Source organism: Chrysochloris asiatica, unplaced genomic scaffold (genome assembly GCF_000296735.1).
Source record: "Chrysochloris asiatica unplaced genomic scaffold, ChrAsi1.0 scaffold00125, whole genome shotgun sequence".
Lineage (NCBI taxonomy): Eukaryota > Metazoa > Chordata > Mammalia > Afrosoricida > Chrysochloridae > Chrysochloris > Chrysochloris asiatica.
The window spans coordinates 8,422,435-8,448,882 of NW_006408643.1; the positions used below are offsets into that span (position 1 = coordinate 8,422,435).

At 51.7% G+C, this 26,448-nt stretch overlaps 1 protein-coding gene across 1 annotated transcript in view; it reads left to right on the forward strand.

Moving 5' to 3' along the window:
* BTBD2 (BTB (POZ) domain containing 2) overlaps positions 1-21,519 on the forward strand; it is a 25,651-nt gene extending 4,132 nt beyond the window's left edge. The window contains exons 2-10 of the mRNA XM_006869068.1: positions 7-140; positions 16,770-16,889; positions 17,699-17,855; positions 18,254-18,359; positions 18,471-18,668; positions 20,494-20,686; positions 20,893-20,980; positions 21,129-21,275; positions 21,358-21,519. Of these exons, the coding sequence (XP_006869130.1) occupies positions 7-140; positions 16,770-16,889; positions 17,699-17,855; positions 18,254-18,359; positions 18,471-18,668; positions 20,494-20,686; positions 20,893-20,980; positions 21,129-21,275; positions 21,358-21,519 (1,305 nt within the window). The remainder of the gene's footprint in view (positions 1-6; positions 141-16,769; positions 16,890-17,698; positions 17,856-18,253; positions 18,360-18,470; positions 18,669-20,493; positions 20,687-20,892; positions 20,981-21,128; positions 21,276-21,357) is intronic.
* The last annotated feature ends 4,929 nt before the right edge of the window (positions 21,520-26,448 follow it).

Genomic DNA, 26,448 nt, shown 5'->3' on the forward strand with positions numbered 1-26,448 from the left:
CGCGAGCCCGTGTACAACTGGCAGGCCACCAAGCCCACGGTCAAGGAGCGCTTCGCCTTCCTCTTCAACAACGAGGTGCTCTGTGACGTGCACTTCCTGGTGGGCAAGGGCCTCAGCTCGCAGCGCATCCCGGCGCACAGGTGGGCGCGGGCCCTGTCCCTGCACCCCGTCCCCGTGGGGACCCCGCGTTCTGCACCCGGGCTCCGTCCCTGCACCCCGTCCCCGTGGGGACCCCGCGTTCCGCACCCGGGCTCCGTCCCTGCATCCCCATCTCCGAGGGGACCCAGGGTTCTGTCCCAGCACCCCCATCCGCACAGAAACCCCGGGATCCGTCCCTGCACCCCCATCTCCGAGGAGACCCTGGGCTCTATCCTTGCACCCTCATCCCCCGAGGGCCCTGGGCTACGTCCCTGTACCCTATCCCCACCGCTGGGCCTCGTCCCCTGCACCCCCATCCCCACAAGCACCCCGACACCCCCTCTCCACTGACATCCCCTCAAGGAGTCTGAGTTCTGCATCTCAGGCACCGTCCTGCACCCCCATTCCCACCGCCATCCTTTCGAGGAGACTGGACTCTGCACCTGGCCTTGGCCCTGCACCCCGATCTCTGCAGCCTGGGCCCCTCCCCGTACTCCTTCCCCCCTGTCTTGTAAGGACACGGGTCTCCGCACCCAAACCTCATTCCTGTACCCTCAATCCCGCATTCCATCCCTACTGGGGCTCGGATTCTGCTAACCCGGGCGCTGTCCCCGCACCCAATCCCTACGGGGGGCGGGGGAACCCGGGCTCCTTATCTCGAGCCCCTCCCCGCCCCCCTCTGAGGCCGTATCCCCACACTTGATCCCCTCCTGGGACCCCCGGAGCTCCACTTCCCAGGCCCCCTTTCTGCTTGCCATTCCCACCGCTGTCCTGGGACTTGGCACTGAGCCTTGATCCCCCTCCCCCACCCCAGTTACCTCACCATTCCCTCACTCCCTACCCCTACACCCCTGCCTTCTTACCGCACCAGAGACCCTCCACCCCAAGACCCAAGACCATCAGATGGCCTGTCTTAACTCTAGACACCCTGGTCATGGCTGCCTTCTGCCTGGTACCCAAGGGCCTATCTCCTGGTCCCCACCAATGAACAGACCCGTCCCCCAAACCCCTGCACTTCCAGGCGCTCAGGTCCCAAACCACATAGTCCCTACCAGAGACACTCAGGCCTGGCTACTGACCCTGACCCCTAGAGAGACCACCCACCCCTGGGTGGTTTACCCAGACCCTGCCCTCCACCCCAGAATCCCATGCCTTTCCACTTCCCACAGCCCCTCGACCCTGTCAGACTCCAGAGCTGTTTAACACCCCTGCCCCTCCTATACCCTAAACTGCTTGATCCCCACCTGCCAACCTCAGGTTCCCTTTAAAGACCCTGCCTCATACCATACATGTGACCCCCACCCTGTAACACCAGCCAGAGACCCCTGACCCTCTGACCTCCAGCTCTGTCTCCCCACAAGAATCCCTTTCCTATTGGGACCCCCAGCACCACATCTCCTCAACCTCTGGGTAAACTACCCCACCCCAAGACTCCTGCTCCAGATCCTGATCCTGGCAAAGTCTCAGATGGTCCCCACTATTTTCTACGGGCCCACCTACCCCCCACCTCCACCCCCCAGGTCTCTCCCCGTAGAAGGGTCCCTTCTCCTAAGACCACTCCTCAGCCTCACCTGGGTAGGGGTCCACTTTAGGAGCTGTACGGCCTGAGGGCTGGACCAGGGTGTGGCTCTGTGGGTGAGGGGTCTGGTATCACCTGGGCCCTCAGTCCTGCTCCTCCCACACCTGAGGGCCCCTTCTGGAATGTTCCCCCAGGCTGCCCTGGCTGCTCCTCTCCTTTCTTCTCTGTGAGTGCTGTTTTAGCTGGGAGACCCTTGTCCTTGGTTATTTGCTTATTGCTGGTCTCCACGTAGCCTTCAGAAGTGTCTAGGAGCTGTGGCTGTACCTTCCCCGGCTGTGTATGGAGTGGGGGCCTAGTGGTACCCATGGGGAGGCCCTGCCGCTGTGAGCCTGTCCACTCCCCAGCCTCCCACACACGGTTGGTCTTAATACTGCCCAGCACAGCCGTGCATCTGTCTGTCCACTAGGGACAAGCAGTGATAGGAAGGGGAGCTCTCTGTAGATGGGCCAGGGCAGGTACTGCTAGGAACATACTGGGGACCCACAGAGGGACTGGCCCTCACAGAACCCCAAGTGTGACAGAGGTGGAGGTTAGAACTGTAGGACAAGCTCAGCATCCAGGAGCAAGATGATGCCAGGATCATTCTCTGAGCAAGTGAGCCCATGTGGGAAGTGAGGGGGGCACAGTTGCAGGCTGGGGGATGTGGAGCCCCCCAGGCCTCTGAGAGGCTGGGCAGGTGGGAGCCACAGCAGGGCGGGAGCAGGAAACGTGGAGTGAACTGGCGGTGGTGGAATGCCTTCATACTCATGCTGACCCTGCGTAGGGTTTCCAAGGAGTCCAGTGCTTGTCCTACAGCGCCAGCCCAGGGCTGCACCTGTGAGCCAGTGGAAGGCTGCTTGTTGATGGGTGTGCCTCGCTGTAGTAGTACAGAGCACGTTGTTTCCTGACTGTAGCTGTGTTGTTTCCAAAACTGCTGTGCAAGTGCTAAGGAGCCCCGGGGGTGACGCAGTAGGTTAAGCGTTGGACTGCTAACAGCAAGATCGGTGTTCAAACCTACCAACCTTTCATGGGGGAAGGACACGGCAGTGTGCTCCGTAAAGCTGTGCAGCCGCAATAACCCTGATAGAGCCGTCCTCCTCTGTCTGTGGGGTCAGGATGAGTCAGAACTGACTCGAGAACTCTGGGTTTTAGGGTTGCTAGGTGCAAGTACTGCCTAATTGTTCTTCTTTGTTGAAAGGTTTTCATCTGGGCTCTCACAATCACTCATCACTGTCACCCATCTGCCACCAAATATTCACTGGTGCTGGCTGCAGGGGATAAGGTGGTAAGACAGAGAAAATCTCTCTCCTTCTGGCACTGAGATTCGAGGGCAGGGCCAGCCGACTTCTGTAAAACACCAGCTTGCCAGTGCGTCCTGCGAGCCAGACAGCCTCGGTTGCTAACTACGTCTTAAGCAGCTGCTCAGAGCAGCCACAGACAACACGTAAATGAGTTCGCACATTGTAAATAAAACTTTATTTGCAAAAACAAGTGATGGGCCAGATTTGCCCAGCGGTGTGTGGTTTCCTGGGAAGCCTGTGGAGCCGCTGTAAGCTTCTGGGTTGCTGAGAGCTGACTAGACAGGGCAGGGGCTGGGTGGTGCTTTGCTGACTCCACCCCCTGGTGATCCTGAATGCGTCAGACTATAAAGCTGTTTGAAGTGCAAGGTCGGTGGTTCAAGCTCACCAGCTGCTCTTTGGAAACCCTGTACAAGAAGGATTGCTATGGGTCGGAACCGACTCGACAGCACTTTATGGGGGTGATGGGTCTCCCCAGAGAGTAGGGGAGTCTACAAGGGGCTTCAGAAAGTTGGTAGAGAAATTGACTGAAAAGGTAATGGAATTATTCCGATGATTCCACAAACGGTGGGAAACCCCCTCGTCTATCAGGGACCGTGACCTCGCCCGTCGTGATTCAGGACATTTTTGTGTTTTTAGGAAAGTATTGTAGTTTTCTTCATATACCAGTATAGATCTTGACATTTATTGCTAAGATTTCCTTAGCAATACTATAGATTGGTTTTCCTATTGTAAATAGAGGGCCCTGGTGGTACAGCGGGTTAAGCACCGCGCCATCAACCAGAAGCTTGGTGGTTTGCGCCTACCAGCCTCTCCAAGGGAGGAAGAATGGAGCCGTCTGCTCCCATACGGACTTACAGCTTCTGCTCTGTAGGGTCGCTGTTGTCACAGAGGACCCAACACAGTGGATGTGCTTCTGGTTTGGTGTTGTGAATTGTGTAATGGAACACTCCGGATTTTTGCACATTTATTTTTATCTGGTTTGAACTGTTTCTTTTCCCAACTGTTGCCATTGAGTCAGTTCTGACTCATAGCAACCTAGATAGGGTTTTCCAGGCTGTGAACCTCTACAAGGGCAGACAGCCTCATCTTCTCGGGCAGGGCAACCAGTGGGTTCGAACCACTGACCTTGTGGTTAGCAGTCCAACACCTAACCCACAGGACCACCAAACCCTTACTAAGCTGAGATAGCTTTTCTGTTGATTCTGCTACAGTAGAATGTTCAACAGTGATGGGAATGTTGGAATGTTCTAGATCTACACCTCTCATCACTTGTAGCTAATGAGCTTTTGAATTGTGGCCAGGGCAACCAAGAAATGGGGTTTAAAATTGTATTGAATTTAAACAGTCATGTGTGGCCTGTAGCAATGACACTGTTCCATGCAGTCTTGGACTTTCAAGTTGTTATTTGTTGCTGAGTACTGTCAAGTAGGTTCTGACTCACAGCAACCCTGCATGGGGTTTCCGAGCCTGTAAATCTTGGCAGGAACTGAAAGCCTCATTTTTCTTCTGTGGAGCAACTGGTGGGCTTGAACCATCAGCCTTGTGGTTCCCAGTCCAGTGTTTATCCCACAGAACCACCGTTGTTTGAGAATAATCTGTGGGCACATCGTATCTCTTCCACTCACATATTTCCACTTTCCTCTTTTTTTCCCTGCATTTTTGTCCCACCCTCCTTCCCCCAGGAAGGACATTGCTCAGAAGAGGCAGAATCAGCCAGCCTTTGTTCGGTAGCTGAAGAGTGAGCCTTTCTGTTCAGTTCTCTGGTTGGTTTACTCAGTTTGATGAAGTGTGAGTGTGATATGACTGAGTAGGCCCATGGTATCTGTCACCATGATCAGACGGACTCTCTCTGTTCATCAGTTAGGAAAGCTGACTGTTGTTGTAGTTAGGTGCCATTGAGTTCATCCCGACCCATGGCACTCCTGGATGACAGAGTAGAACTGCCCTGTAGGGTTTCCTAGGCTGTCAGCCGTAAGGCGACGGCACATTGTCAGGTGGTTCTCCCAGGGAGTCTCTGGGTAGGTTCAAACTGCAGATCTTTCAGTTAGCACACAAGCGCTTAACCATTGTGCCACCAGGACTCCATGAAGCTGACTGCACAAACAGATTGTTGTCGAGCCAGTCCGGAATATTTTATTGCCATTTCGGAAATATTTCAGTAAAATACTGATGCAGGATTTTACCAGATTCCATTACTGCTATGTTGTTACAATTTTTACATGACTGTTCCCAAGTGGTCGGTATTTTTCTCTTTTTGTGAGGATTTCGAACCATGTTGCTAGCTACATATTTTGGGACACATGAAACAATTTAGATGTAACCAGCGTCTTCAGTTCTCCCAGAGTTTTACAAAAGTCATCAGTAAAGCCATCAGGTCCTGGAGCCTGTTTTGGGATGTAATCTTTATAACTTTATTGTTGTTCAGATAATACTGTGTTTAAAGTGAAATTTTACATAGCAAATTAGGTTCCCATTTAACAGGTTTTACACAGATGATTCAGTGTTTCTGCGTAAATTTTCTATAATGTGTCATCCTTCTGTTCTGGTTGTACCATATGTAGTTCCCTAGGTAAGGAACTAGAGCATAGTGCAACCATATCTCATGGGTCAGTCTGTTGTTTAACTAAAAAGTTAACCTCAAGGGGTAATTTCACTTTACAGTATGAAGAAGCCCTGTAGTCCTAACTGATGCAGTGAAATCTGGACTTCTGAAGAACTTGAATTCTGTTTCACATCTTCTCCCAGGGTGTCACGACCCATTTTGTAGCCCTGATCAGAACAGGTCTGGTCTCACATGAGCCTGGTTCTTGAAGACTCAGCCCTACAGACTTTCTTCTCAGAATGTTTGGTTTCCTTCTTTCTCTCTTCTCCAGACAAGTAGAGATCAACAGTGGTGTCTTCGATGACCATGCACAAGCTTTGAAGATGCTAGATGCTGCTAACCAGATTGAGATGTAGGAACTATATTTATGCCAATGAACTGCGTTGTCCCATGAGACTGTGGTCCTAAGCTTCAGAAAACCAGTCTTGAGAAGTGTTTAGTTATGTCTGAGAAGTGTCTGTACCTGTGCCCTCTACGTGGTTTATTATATACCTGGATACACTGAATGCACACACACACACACCTGGTGGCGCTCTGCCATGGAGTCGGTTCCGACTCATAGTGACCTTGCATAGGAGTTCTGAGGCTGTAAATCTTTATGAGAGCAGAAAGCCTCATCTTTCTCCTGTGGAGTGGCTGGTAGTTTTGAACTGCTAAACTTAAGGTTAGCAGCCCGACTCGTAACCACTATGCTACCCGAGCGCCTACCTGTCTCCTGTATGTACAGGTGCTTATCGATACGTCTCCTTCTGCAGTGTGCAGAGCCTGCCCTCCACCAGGTCTACTCCGGACCTAGGACAGCTGCCCAAAGAGTCCAGGACTCATTCTTACGGAAGCAGACTGCCACCTCCTTCTCCCACGTAGCACCTGGTGGGTTGGAACATGCCACTTGCTTTGTGCCACATGTACCCACATATTCTTGTCCATGCGCACACGTCTGTATATTCATGTGTGTAACTTCTTCTTGTTGTTAGATGCCATCGAGTCGGTACCGACCCATAGCGACCTTATACACAGCAGAACGAAACAGCTCGATCCTGGGCCAACCTCACTACTATTGCCACGCTCGAGTCCATTGATGCTGCCACTTGGTCAATCCATCTCATTGGGCTGGGTCGTCTTCCTCATTTTCTCTGACCTTACCAAACATGATATCGTTCTCCAGTGGCTGGTCCCCCATGACAGTATGTCCGAAGTATGAGAGATGAAGTTTGGCCATCCTGGCCTCCAAGGAGCACACTGGCTGTACTTCTTCCAAAATGGATCTATTGGTTCTTTTGGCAGCCCGTGGCACTTTCAATATTCTCCTCCAATACCATAACCCAAAAGCATCAATTCTTCCACGGTCTTCCTTATTCACTGTCCAGCTTTCACATGCATATGAGGTTATTGAAAATACCATGGCTTGGGTCAGGCTCACGTTAGTCCTCAGGCAGACTTGACATCTTTGCTCTTCAACACTTTAAAAAGGTCTTGTGCAGCCGATTTGCTTAATGCAATATGTCGTTTGATTTCTTGACTGCTACTTCCAGTCGATACAAGAAGAATAAAGTCCTTGACAACTTCAATCTTTTCTTCATTGGTAAGAATATTGTTTATTGATCCAGTGGTGAGGATTTTGTTTTCTTTACATTGAGATGTAATCTATACCAAAGGCTGTGCTCTTAGATCTTCATCAATAAATGTTTTAAGTCATCTTCACTTCCAGCAAGCAAGGTTGTATCGTCTGCATATCACAGGTTGTTAATGAGTCTTCCTCCAATCCCGATGCCACGTTTTTCTTCATAGAACCCAGTTTCTCAGATTATTTGCTCAGCATAAAGGTTGAATAAATATGGTGAAAGAATACAACCTTGTCACACATCTTTCTTAATTTTATACCATTCAGTGTGTTCCCATGTTCTGTTGGAACAACTGTCTCTTGGTCTAGGTACAGATTCCTCATGAGTACAATTAAGTGTTCCGGAATACTCATACTTCGCAATGTTGTCCATAGCTTGTCATGAGCCACACAATCGAAAGCCCTTGCATAGTCAATAAAGCACAGGTAAACATCCTTCTGATATTCTCTGCTTTCAGCCAAGATCCACTGGACATCAGCAATGATATCCCTCGTTACACAGGCTCTTCTCAATCTGGCTTGAACCTCTGGAAGTTCTCTGTCAATGTATGCTTGCAGCCGTTTCTCCATTACCTTTAGTAAAACTTTACTCGCATGGGATATCAAAGAGATTATCCAATGATTTCCGCATTCCATTGGGTCACCTCTCTTTGGAATGGGCATAAACATTGATCTCTTCCAATCAGTCGGCCAGATAGTTTGTCTTCCAAATTTCTTGGCAGAGATGAGTGAGTGCCTCCTGTGCCGCCTCACCTTCTTAAAAGATTTCAATTTTTATTCCATCAATCCCTGGTGCCTTGTTCTTTGCCAATTCCTTCAATGCACCTTGGACTTCCTCCTTCAGTATCATTGGCTCTGGATTATATGCTACCTCTTGAAATGGTTGAACATTAACCATTTCCTTTTGGTACAGTGATTCTGTGTATTCCTTCCATCTTCTCTTTTGATGCTTTCTGCATCATTCATTAATTTGCCCAGAGAATCTTTCAATAACAAAAGTTGAAGCTTGAATTTTTTTAGTTCCCCAGCTTGAGAAATGCTAAGCGCATTCTTCCTTTTTGGTTTTCTGATTCCAGATCTTTGCACATTTTGTTATAATAATTGGCTTTATCTCGAGCTGATCTTTGACATTTTCTGTTCATCTCTTGTACCTCCTCATTTCTTCCATTTGCTTTAGCATCTCTACGCTGGAGAGCAAGTTTCAGTGTCTCTTCTGACATCCATTTTGACCTTTTCCTTCTTTCCTGTCTTCTTAATGACTTTTTGCTTTCTTCATGTATGATATTCTTGATGTCATCCCACAACTCTTCTGGTCTTCAGTCTTTAGTGTTTAATGTATCAAATCTGTTCTTCAGATACACACTCATTTTTGGTAGTGGTTGGAAAATTGTATTTGTCATATCCTTTACCAAAAAGATCCTTTTCTCTTCTGCACTTATTAGTGACAATGTGCACGTCACCCACATCCGATGCTGCCTTTCCCATCACCAGAAATGACAAGTGTCCACCACCTCCAAAATGCTGCTGCACCCCTCCTCGTCCCTGGGAACCTCCCAGGAGTGTTGGTCTCTGTTTAGGTATCAATTCTTGTGTGTTTATAGGCAGTGCACTCATACAGTAGCTGTTCATTTGTGATTGGCTTCAGGAGCCCTGGTAGTGCGGTGGATTAAGTATTGGGCTGCTGGCCACAAGGTTGGCGGTTTAAACCCTCTAGCCACTCCATGGAAGAATGATGAGGCTGTCTGCTCCCATAAAGACTCACCCTGAAGGGCAGTTCGGTCCTGCCCTGTAGGGTCACTATGGCAGTGGGGGTGGGTAGGTGACAGTAAGTAATAGGTTAAGCCTTGGGCTGCTAACTGCAGGGTCAACAGTTCAAACCCACTAGCTGCTGCTCGGAAGAAAGATGAAGCTGTCTGCTCCCATTAAGACTGACACTCTTGGGAACCCTCTGAGCTCCTATAGGAGTCCTGGGGTGGCGCTGTGGGTTAATGTGCTGGACTGCAAAGTTGGTTTGAACTACAAGGTCGGCAGTTCAAACAAAGCAGTTGCACCTTGGAAACCCTATGCAGAGTTGTTATGGGTCGGAACCGACACCACAGCAGCACCAACAACATAGGGTCACTATAGAGTTGGTATGAGTTCAAATCCACTCACGGACACTGGGTGTGGTGATTGGCTTCTTTGAGGCAGCATAATGCTCCCAGGTTCATTGTGCTCCGGGCTGCTTTGAGAACTCAGTGCTATTCTTTATGGCTGCAGAGTATCCCAGTGCATGTTGCACAGTTTGTTTATCCACTCACCTGCTGATGGACACTTCGGCGATTGTGAAGAGTGCTACAGTGACCAGGTCTGTTCACATCAGTGCTATTAGATCTCTCTCTAGGGTACATACACCTAGGAGTGGACGGCTGGACCTGAAAGCATTTCTATCGCTCATTTCTGAGGAAGCATCGTATTACGTCTTGTAGTGTATCACGTCTCGTAGTGGTTGTCCTGTTGTTTTACTGTTGACTTGAGCTTCAACGCACGGCAGAATAAAAGGGGTTCTCTCGTTTCTGTTGACCGTCCACTTTACCAAACAGGATGTCGATTTCTAGCAACTCGTTTTTCTTAATGATGCGTTCAAAGTAAACGACCTGAAATCTGAATAGCCGACTTCTAAGGAAGATTCTACTTGTTCTTGTAAGACTCATTGGTTCATTCTGTGGCTGCCCAGGTTATAGTTAGTGTTCTGCCCCACAGCACAGTGTGAGCACATCAGTTCTCCATCTGCCGTCTTCACTGTCCGGCAGATGAGGCGATTGTAAAGGCCGTGGCTGGGTCAGGTGCACTAAGCCCTCTAAGTGATATGTGCATTTCGAGCTCTTTCACGGGGTCCTTGTGTCCGATTTGCCCAGTATTCTTTGGTTTAACTGACTGCTGCTTGGATGGATGTTGGTTACAGATCCATTTATACTGTCCCCACCCCACCCCCCACTTCCATTTGGACAATGTATATATAATCTTCCTAAAAAATCTCCCACTGCAAATAAACTTTTAAGTTGATTAGTCTATTACAGCCTTATACTTTTTAGTAACTCTTGTAATTTCATACTATTTGCTGATAATCTTAAAAACTCAGACTTGATAGCTGCAACCATTTACTCATTCGTGATGTGTTCGTAATTCTGTCTTTCTTACCTTTGATAGGATTTATAGAAGGAATTTGTCTCTTCTCAAGGCACTAGTGTGCGTGTTACTTCTTGACTTTCTGTTTGTCAGATTCATTTATTTCTGCTTTAAAAATTATTACACCCACACACACTTTTTTTTCTTCTTCTTTTTCTGACTTCTTTCCTTCTTTAAATTTGTGTGTGTGTTTGTTTTTAACTTTGTTATCATGGACTGGTGAATGTGTACTGAGCAGAGTCGTTTTTCAGTCAACGATTCAAACCCGCTTTGTTTGTTTCCGCTCATTGATCACATGCCTCACAATGCAGCAGCCTTCATGGATCCTATTGTGGCAGAACATATATAGAAAATGTGCCCTGTTTTAGGTGAACAATTCTGTGGCATAAATTATACTCACAGAGTTTTTTTCTATGACCTTTCATCTCCCCAAAGAGAAATTCTGTACCCACTGAGCGATTACTCTCCACCCCAGCCCAGCCCCAGTGCTTCTTCTTGTTAAGTGATGACTAATAGTTGTCCTGTCTAGCGTTCCCAAGGAGTGGCTAGTGGGTTTGAACCACCAACCTTGTGGCTAACAGTGGTGGTGGTGGTGTGGCTGGTAGTCCAGTGTTTATCCTGCAGCCCCAGTAACCACTAATCAGCCTACTTCCTGCCTCTGTGGACATGCCGTGTAAGTGGGATGTGTCCCTGTATGTCTCTGTGTGTTTGGCATGTTTCAGTGAGCATCGTTTTCAGGATCCATCCATGTTGTAGTATGTTTCAGGACTCCCTCTTATGTTGCTGTTGAGTTGGTTCTGACCCATAGCGACCCTGTATAGGGTCCCCGGGGAGCAACTGGAAGTGAGTTGCTCTGAGCTTGAACTGTCGACCTTGCGGTTCAGACTGACTTTGCAGTCCAGCTCATTAACCCGCAGCGCCACAGGCTGAGGCAGACGCCATCGTGTGCACGGGCCACGCTGTGCTTGTCCATCGTCTGTGGACGGACACTTGGGCCGATGTCAGCAGCACTGCGGTGAGCGTCAGCTTTGAGCACTGCTGCTGCACACGACCTCTTGAAGTGTTCAGAGTAAAGATGTCATTTGGAGGACTAAGCTGAGCCTGACGTAAGCCCTGGTATTTTCTATCGCCTCATATGCATGTGAAATCTGGACAGTCAAGGAGGAAGGCCAGAAAAGAATTATGCATTTGGATTATGGTGTTGGTAAAGTATATTGACTATCCATCCCATGAACTGCCTGAATGACTGAATCTGTCCTGGAAGAAGTGCAGCCACAAAGCTCCTGAGACGTGAGGATGGACAGACTTCACCTCTCATACTTTAGACATGTTATTAGGAGGGACTGGTCCCTGCAGAAGGACACCATGCTTGGTAGAGTGGACGGTCACAGTAAAAGGGGAAGACCCCCAGTGAGAGGGACTGATACAGGGACTACCACAGTGGGCTCCAACCTGGCACCGCTGTGAGAAGGGCGCAGGCCTGGGTAGCATTTCCCTGGGTTGTGAGTCGGAAGAGACTGGACAGCCCAGACACCCAATGAGCTGTAAGAGAGGACTGCCCATAGTTACTGGTTCACATGGTCCAGGGTTTGGCTGCTGGGAGCCCCTTACAGTTACTGGCTGCTGTGTCCTTTCAGCCTTTTCGCCGACACTTTTGGAGTCTTTCTTCAGTTCCTGGTGCCACAAGATGCTGCAGGCTTCCTGCAGTTTCCCTGCCTCCAGCCACGGAGCTTCTATTAGGAAGTCTGCTGTGAAGGTTGGAGTTCATGGCAGGGAGGTAGGCTGTTCTGTGCACCGGAGGGTATAGAGCAGCATCCATGCTAATAGCAGCCCCCAGTCATGACACCTACAAGTCTCTGTTGTTGCTCCTAGTGATTCATAGTGACTCTTTGTGTAGCCCCAGAGCGCCGGCTGATCCAGCCCCATCCTCACAATCACTGCTGTCCAACTGTCCATCCCACCGGGGGTGGGGGGTGTCTCTTTTTCACCGACTCTTGACTTTACCAAGCATGATGTCCTTCCCCAGAAATTGGTCCCTTCTGATAACATACACAAAGTAACTCTCCATCCCTGCTTTTCAGGAGCATTCTGTCTGTACTTCCTCCAAAACAGATTTCTTCCTCCTCTGGCAGTCTGTAGTGCGTCCCCTTCACCGACGCCACAGTTTGATGCATGGACTCTTGTGCCTTTTTCATTGTCCAGCCTTTGCGTGCACAGGAGGAGGTTGAGAAGGCCGGGGCCTTAGTCACCAGCTTTCCAGTCAGAGCAGTGACTTCATGGCTTTTTAACATTTTAAAGAGGTTTTTTTTTGTACATTTTCTCCAACGCAATGTATCCTTTGATTTCTTTTTTTTTTTTTCCTTTGCCTTATAGTCCATTAACTTTTCTCTCCATGTTGTTGTTGTTATGTGCCGTGGAGTCGGAACCGACTCATAGCGACCCTGTACAGGGTTTCCAAGGGTGTAAATCTTTACGGGAGTAGAAAGCCTCATCTTCCTCCCGCGGAGCAGCTGGCAGTTTCGAACTGCTGACCTTGCGGTTTACAGCCCGATTCGTAACCACTACGCTACCAGAGCTCCTTTCTCTCCATGTAGTGCAGTCTATTTTATCCCATAATCTACCTGACCTTCTTACCATCTAGATCTCTGTTCCTACGTGTTTCCCTTCTTTTACATTGTTTTGATCATAGACTGACCTCCCAGATTCTCTTGAGTTTGTTCTTATAGTTTTGTTCTGTTCACGACTTCCTTCTGTCGATTTAATTCTGGGAGGTGCTGCCACGTATGTCAGTCTCTGGTTGTTGTCTGTTCTTGTTGGTTCTCAGTCCATAGAACTCCCTTTAGGGTGTTTTGTAGCACAGGGTTAGCTTTGGCAAAATCCCTTAACTTCTGTTTATCCTGGAATGTTTTGATTACACTGTTGTATTTGATTGATAGCTTTGCTGGCTAGAGGATTCTTGGTTGGCAGTTTTTTTCTTTCAGGGTTTTATATATGTCTCCCCATTGCCTTCTTGCTTGCATGGTCTCTGCTGAGAGATCCGAACTTAATCTGACTTGCTTGCCTTTGTACGGAACACTTCTGTTTTCCCTAGCTGCTTTCAGGAGTGTCTCCTTATCTTTGATGTTGGAGAGCTTGATTATGATATGTCTCGGGGATTTTCTTTTGGGGTCTGCCCTTCCTGGGGTTCATTGAGCTTCTTGAATGTTTATCTTTTCACTTTTCAGGATGCTAGAGAAATTTTCTTCCAGCAGTTCTTTAACTATTTCCTCTGTGGACTTGTGGGATCCTTCTCCTTTGATTTCTTGACTGCTACTTTCATGAGCAGTGATTATTGGTCCAAGTACAATGAAATCCTTGACAACTTCAATCTTCGTTTTCACGATAATTGCTTATTGGTCTGGTTGTGAAGATGAAAATGTCTCTGTTGTTGTTAAGTGTTCTCAAGTTGGTTCCAACTCTTAGTGACCCTGCATAGGGTTTCTGAGGGTTTTTTTCTATCTTTAGAGAGCAGAAAGTCTTAAGCAGAGCAGCTGGTGGGTACAGACTGCTGACCTTGGGGTCAGTACCGCTCTGTAGGGTCACCAGGTCTTTCTCCTGCAGAGCTGTTGGGTGGGTCCCAGCTGCCAGCCTTTGCTTTTAGCAGCTGTGTGTAGACTGAACCATTTTGTCACCAGGGTACTTGGGCAAACCTTAGGTAAGGAGCCCTGGAGGCACCGTGGGCTGCCCATTGGGCTGCTGACTGTCGGGTCAGGAGCTGGGCTCTAGCAGCTGCTTCACAGGAGCCAGAGGCTGCTAGCTGCCCCTATGAAGCTTTACAGCATTGCCAGCCCTGCAGAGGGTCGCCTGAGTTGGAATCAGCTCAGTGGCAGTGAGGATACGTGGTCAGCATGGCTGGGTGGGCAGCACCTGGAAGTGTGAGACCTGTGGCCGTCCTGAGAGGCTGCCTGGCAGGACTGCACGTACCACTTTGTGACTGTTATTTTCTTGATGGTGGTCTGTCATTTTGATTCCAGTTGTATTTGCAGGTCGAGGATGAAGTGATGTCCCTGTATTTTTTTTTTTTTTTTTATGTTTTATTGTGAATTATGTGATAGTTTACATGGGAGAACATTAGTTTTACATTCTTCCTATCATATATTGTTTCATTGCCATGGTTACAATCCCCTCCATGCATCATCAACCAACCAAAGGGTATATATACCCCGCAAGCCTGCCCCCCAGTCGTCAGCACACAGCCCCTCTCCCTCTCTGGATCTAAAGTCCCCAGCTGCTCCATCTCTCCATGTCATTGTCTCTGCCTCCATCTCAGGCATCACGGTTTCTCTGGGTAGGGTCCCGCTCTCTACTCTTCTCCCTTGATGGTCCCAGGGACCTCTGCTCCTAGACTGAAATTTTTAATCACTCCCCTCCTTGCTATAAAACGTCTACCTTTACATTTGCAACCCTCACAATCACTCCTGATAACAATTATACACTATTGTATCACAAGAGACCCATCCTGTGTGTTTGTTTTTAACTTTTTAAGTTGAAGTGGGTGAAGGTGTACAGAGCAAATCCATTTTCCATCCAACAATTCACACACATTCTGCTTCACCTCCCTGATTGCATTCCCTGCAGTGTAACATCATCCATCGCACTAAGTACTGTGGTTCCGTCTCTAGTCCTCCTTCCCTACCCTTCTTACCTCCTGACCTGTGTTCTTGGGTAAATGCTGCTCTCGGATGGTGATTGTTCTAAGACATCTGTACCTCGCTAGTGTTACTGTTCACCTCGTACACCTGTCTGACGTTTGGCTGAACGTTGAGCTATAGGGGGTGAGTTCGGCTCCAGGCTTGAAGGGTGACCAAGGGACGGAGTCTCAGAGGACCACCAGCCTTCATCCAACCAGTAAACCTCGCCTTTATTACGATTTTAAGTTTTGTTCCACATTTCCTCCCACTCTTATCTGGGACCTGCCCCTGTGGTTTTCATTTACACTTAGGATGATAATTGTAAAGCTAGCCACAGAGACAGAAAGAAACCAGTGGGCATGGGGTCTGAGCCTGGCTGTCAGACCTGGAGGCTTATAAAGGTCTGAATGGCCCAAGTCGGTACCTGTGTGGGAGGAGCCAGGCAGAATGAGATGGGAGCAGATCCAACCTATGACTGGGGGCAGCCCTTCCTTCTGGTCCTGAGGCACACCGTGTCATCAGGGTGAGCTTGGTGGTTTCTGACTCCAATAAGAGACTCTCCCTGTTAGAGGAGAGGACATTCTCTGCGTTGAAGGCTGCTGTTTATGGACTGGAGCATGAGAGTCAGTATGTCTTCCCTGAGACAGCCGTCTGCACCAGGCCTCCCTGGTGGGTTCCTGAGTGCATGGTGGGTGGGCTGGTGGAACTGCCTTGCACAATGGTGTCCTGGGGCCATGTGACAAAGGACCAAAATCAGGAGGCTGGAACAGCAGAGATACATTGTCTCACAGTTCTGGGAGCCGAAGTCTGAAATCAGAGGCTCTAGGAGAGACCTGTCCTTGTCTCTTCTAGCACTTGTGACTGCATGTCTGCCTTCTCTGCCCTCATCTCTAGGTGGCTGTCTTTGCTCTGACTGCATGTCCTTTTCTGTCTCTTAAAGGACATTCGCATGGAACTTAGGGCCCAGTAAGTGGGTGGATGGAAGAAGGGTGGGTAGGTGAGTGAGTGGCTAGATAAGATGGGATAGCAGATGGATTCGTGATGGCCAGTGGGTGAGTGGGTGGGCAGGTGGATAGGTGGTAAATGGAGGGATAGGAGGTGGAAGGAGGATAGATGGGTAGATGGTGCAGGAATAGATAATGGATGAATGGATGGATAGATGACAAGATTGGGTATGGATGGGTGATGGGTGGGTGGATGGATGGATGGATGATTGGGTAAACAGAGGGAGATGAGTAGTAAATGGATGGATGGAAGGAGGGTGGGAAGATAGATGAGGTGAATGAGGGAGGGAGGATGGGTGGATGGATGATTGTTGCTAGGAACCTTCCAGTCATAAGAGACTCCTAGCAACTGTGCATAGGCTGGCTGGCTAGTGGAGGAGTAAATGGTGGGTGGCTGGCTGGCTGGCAGGAGAGGAGCTGGATGAGTGGATGCGGTGGAATGAATGGCCGGGAGGGTTAAGCCATGCATGACCTGAGGAGATAACTGCATTTCTTCATTCTGTTGCTCTTGACCTGCTCTTTGACACCTTCCTTCTGGCAACATTTGTTCAGGCTGTTCAGGCCAGCCCTGTTCCGCCTCGTGAGCACTGGTGTGGTCACTGGGATACTCCCCCATGGCACTCCCCCCCCCCAGTCCGTGTGGTGGACATCAAGGAGCAAGCAGGCACAGGTGCCATGGTTAACGGAGGGCTTTTCTGACCTGCTAGGTTTGTGCTAGCCGTGGGTAGTGCGGTCTTCGATGCCATGTTCAACGGGGGGATGGCCACCACGTCCACGGAGATCGAGCTTCCCGATGTTGAGCCTGCTGCCTTCCTGGCCCTGCTGAAGTGAGCCTGCCCCACCTTGGCGGGCGGGCGGGGTCTCCCTGGGTGCCTGGTCCTTTCACAGTTGGGGAAGACAGCTTGTGGGGTTTCTAGAACCAACCCCTCTGTTGTAGGGACAGTGCTGGGCCCTTCTATAGGGTTTGTGGTTTTTAAATTGTGGTATATTTCACATACCTACTTACACTTCACTGCCATAGAATATACCATGAAGTAGAAGTTGTGTAACCTTTCCAGAACATTCCAGCTCCCAAAAGGAGACCCTGTGCTCCAAGTCATTCTGCATCCGCCTAGCTCCCTACCCTGGCAGCAGCCTCTGACGTATTTCCTGCCTCTGTGGATTTGCTGGTCACTAATGGGCATTTCATGCCAGTGCGGTCACACACACTGTGATTTTTTAAAAATCATAAATACGAGGGGGCTTCCAAAAATTCATGAAAAAAGGAATTTTACAAGATAATGAAAACCTTCAGCAGCTTTTCAAGGCCCCGTGCACCTACCATTCAGTGGGAGAACCATCGCCGATGACAAGTGTCACGCATGTCCCCTGGATGTGTCCGCTCCGCACGGTGTTGAAGGTGCACACACGTGTACCTGGGAGCACGGATCCACACGTGGAGGGGCTCGGGTCATGGAGACCCCGCCACGGTGGGCAGCTGGGCCCTCTGGGCCGTTTTCCTTGTTTTATCGCCCCCAGCCCAGGTTCTGGCCTCGGGTCCGGGGTGTGGGCGCCCCCAGCCCTGCCTCCCAGAGCAGCAGCCCCGCCGAGCCAGGTCTCCTGTGGGCAGCCGGGCCTCACCATGCTGCCTCCTCAGGTTTCTCTACTCGGACGAGGTTCAGATCGGCCCCGAGACCGTCATGACGACCCTGTACACCGCCAAGAAGTACGCCGTGCCGGCCCTGGAAGCCCACTGCGTAGAGTTCCTGAAAAAGAACCTCCGAGCCGACAACGCCTTCATGCTGCTCACGCAGGTGCGCTGGGCGGGGCCCCGCTCCCGTCACCGTCACCGTCACCAGGGGAACCGCCGCCACCGTAAAGCAGTGTCGTAACGGGCGGTGCTGTCAGCTGGCTGCTGGGCCTCCTGGGGCGCCGGCTCAGTTAGCAGAGCTGGGGTCCAGCGGGCGGGAGGGCCCCTGTCCGCCAAGAGGTTGGGTTTGGGGGTGTCCGAGCCCCAGGAAAGCCGCCCCATTTTGTAGAGTGGGGTCACCCCGACACGCACACTCACGCATGCGCGGCTGTCCCAGGGACCCAGAGCTGTTGGGTCCACGTGGTTCCGCTTTCTTGATTGTTAACGACGTCAGGGGCCGTGACTCATTGCAAAGGTGCACCTGCTGGGTCCTGAGTGTAGGCGGCCTCGCTCTCTCTGCAGGCCCGACTCTTCGATGAGCCGCAGCTGGCCAGCCTGTGCCTGGAGAACATCGACAAGAACACGGCCGACGCCATCACCGCCGAGGGCTTCACGGACATCGACCTGGGTGAGGGTCCTGCTGCGTGTGAGGGCGACGTCCCGGGAGGCGGGCTCCGAGTGCTCCTCGGTCCTCGACGGCGACGGGACGGTGGTGCTGAGACCTGCCCCTCGCCCCCAGACACGCTGGTGGCCGTCCTGGAGCGGGACACTCTCGGCATCCGGGAGGTGCGCCTGTTCAACGCTGTCGTGCGCTGGTCCGAGGCTGAGTGTCACCGACAACAGCTGCAGGTGACACCTGAGAACAAGCGCAAGGTGCTGGGCGCCGCCCTGGGCCTCATCCGCTTCCCGCTGATGACCATCGAGGAGTTTGCTGCAGGTAACGCCGGCCCCGCAGGGACACCGCCTGAATGAGGCCGCGTGGCGGTGGGGGGACAGGCCCCCTGCCCCGAGCCTGGCTCAGGGCCACCAGCTTTGACGTCGTCACCCCTAGCGTGAGCATGCAGCATCAATCAGGGTGTCTTTACGCTGAGAAGTCACCCGCCGGGGACCCTGCGTCTCATCTGTTGTCCCTCGCCCCCTGCCCCTGGGCTCACAGCACGAGCTCGATCACAAGCAGGGCTCACAGGGTGGACACGGAGCTGCCTGGTCACTACAGGGTGCTGGCCAGCAGCCCTGGCTTCCAGCCCCACCACCCACAGATGTCCCCAGACGTTGCCCAGTGTTCCTCAGGGGCAGGATGGCCCTGGCCAGCCTGGGGGCAGCACTGATAGGTTCAGACTCCTGTGGTCCCTCCCCCTTCCGGCCTGCGCCCTCCTGTGCCTACGGGAACCTTCTCCAGTCAGCTTCACCCCAGCCGGATCCCTGGAACTAGTCCATCTTGTTCCTCCTCTGCCTTACTTTGTCCCCCCCGCCCCCAGATCCCTAGGAATGGCCTGCTGGTCAGCCACCTGCTGACCCAATCCCGGGGGCCCCCCTGATGGTCCACCATGGTCCCCTCACTGCTCCTCTCTTCCCTTTGGACACTCTCCACGCACCCCCCCCCCCCAGCACTTAGCCAATATCATGCCCCAATGTTTGTCCCTCGGCCATCCTGGTATGACTGTGTGCTTGTGAACTTGTATGTGAGCGCCCGTGTGAACGTGCAGGTGTGCACATGTGTACACACATCTACACTGGCACGTGTGAGTGTGAACGTGTGTGCTTGCGTGTGTTCTGAGTAGGGTCTAGCCTTGGCCCCGTGCCCTCAAGGATGAGGCATGTTGGCACTGCTGGGCTGGGCCATGGAAGATGCCGCGCCCCGCTGCCCCCATGTTGGCAGGAGCGCCCCTGCCCCAGGCCACCTGGGAGGACCCGGGGACAGAGGAAGATACTTGAGTGCGCTTCTCCCCGGACTCTGCTCCCTGCGAGGCTGTAACGCGCGCTGACTCTGTGTTCTGTGTGTCCACCCGTCTGTCCTCACTGTGCCTGTCACCGAGCCCTGCCTGAGAGGGCTAATCATGCCGGCCGAGTGAGACCCCATTGGGTTGAATAAACACGCTTGTCCCGTGTGCTGTGTCCTTTCCTGCAAGCGGACCATCGGCAGACATGGGAGGGAGACTGACCAACTCAGCCATGTCCTGCACATGGCCGAGTCAAAGCGCCGCTCCTGGGGCAGGTGGGAGGGTCCCGCCTCACCTACCAGGCATAGCCTGGACCCCAATGCCGGATCTCACGGGCAGGCTGACCCAGGCTACTGTATAACAAAGCGTTGTGATGAAGGTGACAGGCAAGGTTGGGATGCACTTTCTTTCCTCCTGGTTCCGGACCTGACTTTGGAGGCCTCCGTGGTCCTGGCACTGTCCTAGCAGCTCCGGTGGTTGGACATGTTTCAGAAACTCGCTGCTTGTGGCCCCTGGGGTCTGAAGAGGAAGCAAATGACTGAACCCCATCAGCCTAGGAGCACAACTCCACAGGGTGGTCCCCAGGGTCTGGGAGTCGTGGGCAGGTGGGGTCCCACAAAGCCCGGGACCAGGTCACTCCGATGGGGTGTTGGCATGAGGGAACGCCCAGCCACCTTGACACTCCCTGATGCTGGACAGCAGGGCCTGTGTCCATGGGGCCGGGGAGAGGCCGGTTGTGCGCAGGCAGCAGGTCCCCAGAGGAGAGGACCCAACGGCATTTCTGGTGGCACACCAAGCCCTCAGTACACCCTCTGCCTGCAGGCCCCGCGCAGTCCGGTATCCTCATGGACCGCGAGGTGGTCAGCCTCTTCCTGCATTTCACGGTCAATCCTAAGCCGCGTGTGGACTTCATCGACCGGCCGCGCTGCTGCCTGCGCGGGAAGGAGTGCAGTATCAACCGTTTCCAGCAGGTGGAGAGCCGCTGGGGTTACAGCGGGACCAGCGACCGCGTCAGGTGGGCCAGCACTGGGGGACCCTGAGCATGGGGCATGGTGTGTCAGGGGACCCTGAACGTGGAAAGACTGTCCGAGGCCCCTGTGTTGAGCACCCTTATGTTGGAGCAGGGACCCACAGGCAGTGCAGACGCACACAGCCCAGGCCCCTCTGAGACACCCTGCAGTTTCCCATGGGTGGATGGTCCCTAATGTTGCCCTCCTCCAGGTTCTCGGTGAACAAGCGCATCTTTGTCGTGGGGTTTGGCCTCTACGGGTCCATCCATGGGCCCACCGACTACCAAGTCAACATCCAGGTGGGCACTCGCTAGCCCAACGGAGCCTCACTCGGGGCACCCACTCACCCAACGGAGCGCTCACTGGGGGCGGTCCTGAGTCGGGGTGGGTCCCCACAGACGGTGACCAGCACTGAGAGCCCTGGTCCCCCCACCCGCCCACTCGCAGATCATCCACACGGACAGCAACACCGTCCTGGGTCAGAACGATACGGGCTTCAGCTGCGACGGCTCCGCCAGCACCTTCCGCGTCATGTTCAAAGAGCCCGTGGAGGTGCTGCCCAACGTCAACTACACAGCCTGCGCCACGCTCAAGGTGCACGCCCCCCCACGGCCCCGCCCTCCGGGATGACGTGGGCCCCAGGGTCCCTGGTCACACACACCTCCCACCCCAACAGGGTCCGGATTCGCACTACGGCACCAAAGGCCTTCGCAAGGTGACCCACGAGTCCCCCACGACGGGCGCCAAGACCTGCTTCACCTTCTGCTACGCAGCCGGCAACAACAACGGCACGTCCGTGGAGGACGGTCAGATCCCCGAGGTCATCTTCTACACCTAGTGCGCAGGCCCCGGGGGCCGCCTGGACACTGGTCAGGGCACTGCGGGCCCCTAGCCACGGCAGACGCGGTGTCCTCGTGTTTCCTTTCTCCAGTGCACACTGCAATGCATCCTGGTTCCGTTTCCTGGTAGAGACGTGCGGCTCGCGGTGCGTTTGGTTTGAGACAGTTGTGTTTGCCTGTGTTCTGTCCATTCCCAGGGTCACCCTGGCCCAGCTGGCCGCGTGCTCGAGGCCACCCTGGTCCCAGTGCCGCCTCTGGAGAGCCGGGACTCCCCAGGGGCAGGGTCCACTCAGCTCAGTTGGGCGAGGATTTGCTGGTTCCGTTCTCGTCCGCCAGGGCCCGGCCGAGACCCTTCTGCCTAGGGGGTGGGTCCCTACTGGCCTGACGGGCTCTGAGGGTGGTGCCTGCCTGTACATACCATGCCCGTACCCCTGCCCCCTTCTGGAGGTGCCCCTCGCCTCACCCCTGTGTGTTGCTGCCCTGTGAGTCCTTCCTCAGGCCATGCCTCCTGTGATTTTTTTAAAATAAAGTAAAGAAACACGTAACTGCGTGCTGCTTCGGCTCCTGGTGCTGGGGCATGCCCCCCACCCACCCCGTCAGGTCAGGGAACTAGGGCTCAACTCCGGCTTGGGGCCCACTGTCCCTGTCCAGTGGGGTCTGGGGAGTCTGTCCAGGGAGTTGGTGGGAGGTGTGTGGGGCTCAGCTGGGTGGCCAGGTGAGTGGTGGCCGAGGAAGGGAATTGCCCCCAGGTCGGGAGCAGTAGCCAGGTCAGCACAGGACATGGGAAGCAGACAAGGGTCCATCCAGTCTTGGGAACCTGCCTCGGGCAGTGGGACAGGAGCCCTGCAGGAACATGAGGTGGAGGGTCTTGGGTGGGAGATGATCCTGGGCAGGAGTGCATCTGATCCCAGGTCCTTGTCCCAGGTGGGTGAGAGGGTCAGCCCCACTGTTGGCTCTGAAGACAGGCTCTAAGGGCCGTGGGTTCTCTAGATTCTGGAGAAGGCAGGCCCTCGGGAAGCAACCGCTGACCGATTCTTGAGACCAGGTCAAGCTCCTGACCCCAGAAGAGCAGGAGTATAAGTCTGTTGTTTTGAGCTGTTTGTGGTGACTGGCAGCCAGAGGAAAGACGGGTCAGTGTCCCTCATGCTCCTGGACAGCCAGCACAGAAGGCTGAGGGGCCACGTGGGCTGCCAGGCGAGGGTTCCTGGGTGCCCCCTCCTTGCTGTATAGAGTGACTTTATACATGACATCTGGTTACACGCAGTCCTGAGTGTCGGTGACTAGTTCGCTGTGTGCATCTGCATCAGCACCTTGAGGTGTTTCCATGACTGTGTCTGCAGTGTGGCTTCAGACCTCGGAGCCCAGGGGTCTGGGTCTGGGTGCTAGGTTCCCAGGGGAAACGGGCTGCTCAGGGCCAGGTGCCGACAAGCCTACTCCATGTATCGGTGACACCATATGAGTTAGGAGGTCTGGTGTGGCGCTGACGGCAAGGTCAGCAGACTCGAATATACTTAACAACAACAACATACATTGTGAAGTATGGTCAAGTCACTTCCAACCCACAATGACCCTATATACGATTTCTAAGGAGTGGCAGGTGGGTTTGAACTTCTGACCTTGCAGTTAGCAGTCCGGTGCTTATTTAACACAGAGACATTTGTAAAAAAAGACAAAGAAGTAGGACTTTAAAAAGCCAATAAGCGCCAATCACTAGTAGTGGACCCCCACTCGGTGACCCATGTGTGTCAGGGTGGCATACGCGCCACAGAGCTTTCAGTGGCTGGTTGTTTAGAAGTAGGTCTTTCTTCTGACACACCTCTAGATGGGCTTGAGCCACCAGCCTTTTGATGAACAGCCTGGCACATTCAAGTTGCACCATCTGGGGCTCCGAAAAAATGGAAGAGAGCTGGCAAAACAGAAGGCAGGAGAAGAGGGACAAAGGATCAAAGCAAAGAGGAGCCACCAAGTCTACGCGGCCTATCCTTCCCAGTGGGAAGAGGCAGTTGCGCGCTAAGGAAACAAAACCAACTGCAGGCTGCTTACGAGAGACATACTCTAAATATAGGGTTGAAAGAAAAAGTAACAGAAAAAGAACGTATTATGCAAACAGCAAAGAAATGCCAGTGTGACTATTAAATCCCAGACTGAGACTTCAAAGCAAGTACTAGGGAAAAAGGGGGAATTTTTCTCACGGAACCATCCTATAAACATTTATATCTAAAAATAGATTCAAATGGAGCAGAAATGAAGAGAACCAGAAGTCTATTGACCACACCAGTCAGCCATCCTCGCTGTAAGGAGTAAGGCAGGATGCTATGTTCTCCATGTCCTGAGGGAGTCACCTCCCCTCTGAGATGAAGTCACTAGAATTTGGCTCCGGAAGTTGATTTCCCCACAAAAATCCATGTCTGAAGCCTCCACTCACTCCCACGGACTTGCCTACTAAGGGGGTGGTGCCTTTGGGTGTCCAATCGATTACGACTCACCGTGACACCATGTGACCAAGCTTCCTGTCATGGGATCTAATCACCAGACCTTTCTCCAGAGGAGCCGCTGGGTGGGTTTGAACATCCGGCCTTCTAACAAGCAGCTGAACACTTACCCAACAGGGCTCCTATATACAGCTTTGATGTATACAGGATGGGTCCCCTCCCTCCCATTTCTTTTCATGAACATGATTGCTTACTACAGAAAAACCTGCAGAAGTCAGAAACAGTGTAAGAAAACTACCAGAGAAAGAAACTACAAAGTTTCCCCACTAACAGAAGCAGAAAAGTGGTTATTACAACCTCTTCCTGTCCAAGGCGGCAAACTTGTGAGATCCAGAATTACAAGCCAGTTCCATGGAGCCCTTTCACTGGTTTCACTGTATAAGTATAATGTTTAAACTACACATTAGAGTCAGATCTGCCACTGTATTTTAATGGAGATTATATTCAAATTAGAGTCCTGGTCTTGAGGCAGGCAGGCCTGTGGATAGGCGCTGCCCCTCCCCACCAAGCCCCCCATGCCCATAGCTCATTCCTGGAACAGAGTTCACATTCCAGGAACTAAGCACCAGACTAACTCAGCCTCAAGTGATTCCCCAGGCTAATGTGTTCCTGACCCACCTCCTGGAGGGAACAGAGCTCTGAGCTAACGTTCACCTGCTACTGCGTCTGTAACCGCTGGCTTGTATGCTCGCACATCCTTCCCGGCATGTTTGAACCAACCAATCCCAGGTAGCTTCGTGAAGCTGTTGGCCCCAGCTAACCAATCCCAAATGAAATCATGTATGCAGCCCTATTCCCTATAAAATATCCTCACTTAGGGAAGATTGGCTCAGCCTCTGGATATGAGTCCTCTGAGCCACGTGCTCACACAATAAAGGTCCTTCCTTTGTTATAACCTGCTTGGTGTTGGCAACTCCTTCAGAGCAACTCTGGTAAACATTTCGATGTTGTAGGATAAGTGCAAGGCCAGCGGATCAAACCCACAAGCTGCTCCTCACAAACCCAGTACAGGGTCACTCTAGGTCTCAACCAACAACATGTTAAGATTATAGGTTTACTATGATTGGGCTGCGAACCTTAAGACCAGAAGTTCGAAACTACCAGCCGCTCTGCGGGAGAAAGATAAGGCATTCTGCTCCCGTAAAGATTTACAGCCTCAGAAACCCTGTACAGGGTCGCTATGGGTCGGAACTGACTTGACGGTACTTAACAACAACAACATGAATGCAGTAGCTCAAATGAGGGAACAAATTCTTACAACAAGAATCATTCCCACCCCCCTCCACACACAGAGTAGACAGACATGGGCACCTTGGACATTGGCTACCCAAAATTGGGGGTGGGGGGGAGGCTACAAAGGCAAGAAGTGACTGGCTTACAAGCTTTCAAGAGGGGACCTAGAGCCAGGGGGCCTGGAGGAAGGTAGAATCGCCAGTGAGTAGTATCCAATCTGTCTAGATGGGGCTGATGAAATGAAATGCAGACGGGTCTCTTGTAATACAATAGTGAATAATTGTTATCAGGACTGATTGTGAGGATTGGAAATGTAAAGGTGGACGTTTTATAGAAAGGAGGGGAGTGATTAAAATTTTCAGTCTAGGAGCAGAGATCCCTAGGACCATCAAGGGAGAAGAACGGAGAGCGGGACCCTACCCAGAGAAGCAGTGATGCCTGAGATGCAGACAGAGATGATGACATGGAGAGATGGAGCAGCTGGAGACTTTAGACACAGAGAGGGAGAGGGGCTGTGTGCTGACAACCGAGGGGCAGGCTTGCGGGGTTGTACCCTATGGTTGGTTGATGATGCATGAAGGGGACTGTAACCATGGCAATGAAACAGTATAGGATAGGATGAATGTAAAACTAATGTTCTCCCATGTAAACTATCACATAATTCACAATAAAACATTTTAAAAAAAAGATTATAGGTTTATCTAAAGAGAACTGCTTGAAGAGGGTTTATTGCCTCATTTTCTAAAGACTTATAAGTGCTTTAAATATGTTTTAATGTTTTCTTCCCACAGTTTCGAGTTTCTATTTTTCATAAATTTGTAACTATACTAGTTTTGGGTTTACTTTTATATTTTATGTTGGTGTTAAGTACTGTGGAGTCAGTTCCAACTTATAGTGACCCTGCACAGGGTTTCCGAGGCTATAAATCTTTACGGGAGCAGAAAGCCTCATGTTTCTCCTGCAGAACAGCTGGTAGTTTTGAACTGCTGACCTTGCAGTTCGCAGCCCGACGTAACCACTACGCTACCAGAGCTCCTTTTTATATTTTATAGCTACTGTAAAGTAATTTCTTTTATAGACAAACAAACCAAACCAATGTAATGCCTTCTGTTTATAACCCTTGAGTTTTCTGGGGCTCTACGTGTTAGTCCCTCACTTGTCTCATTTTGTTGCACTGGAGCAATAAATAACATCCTGGTAACC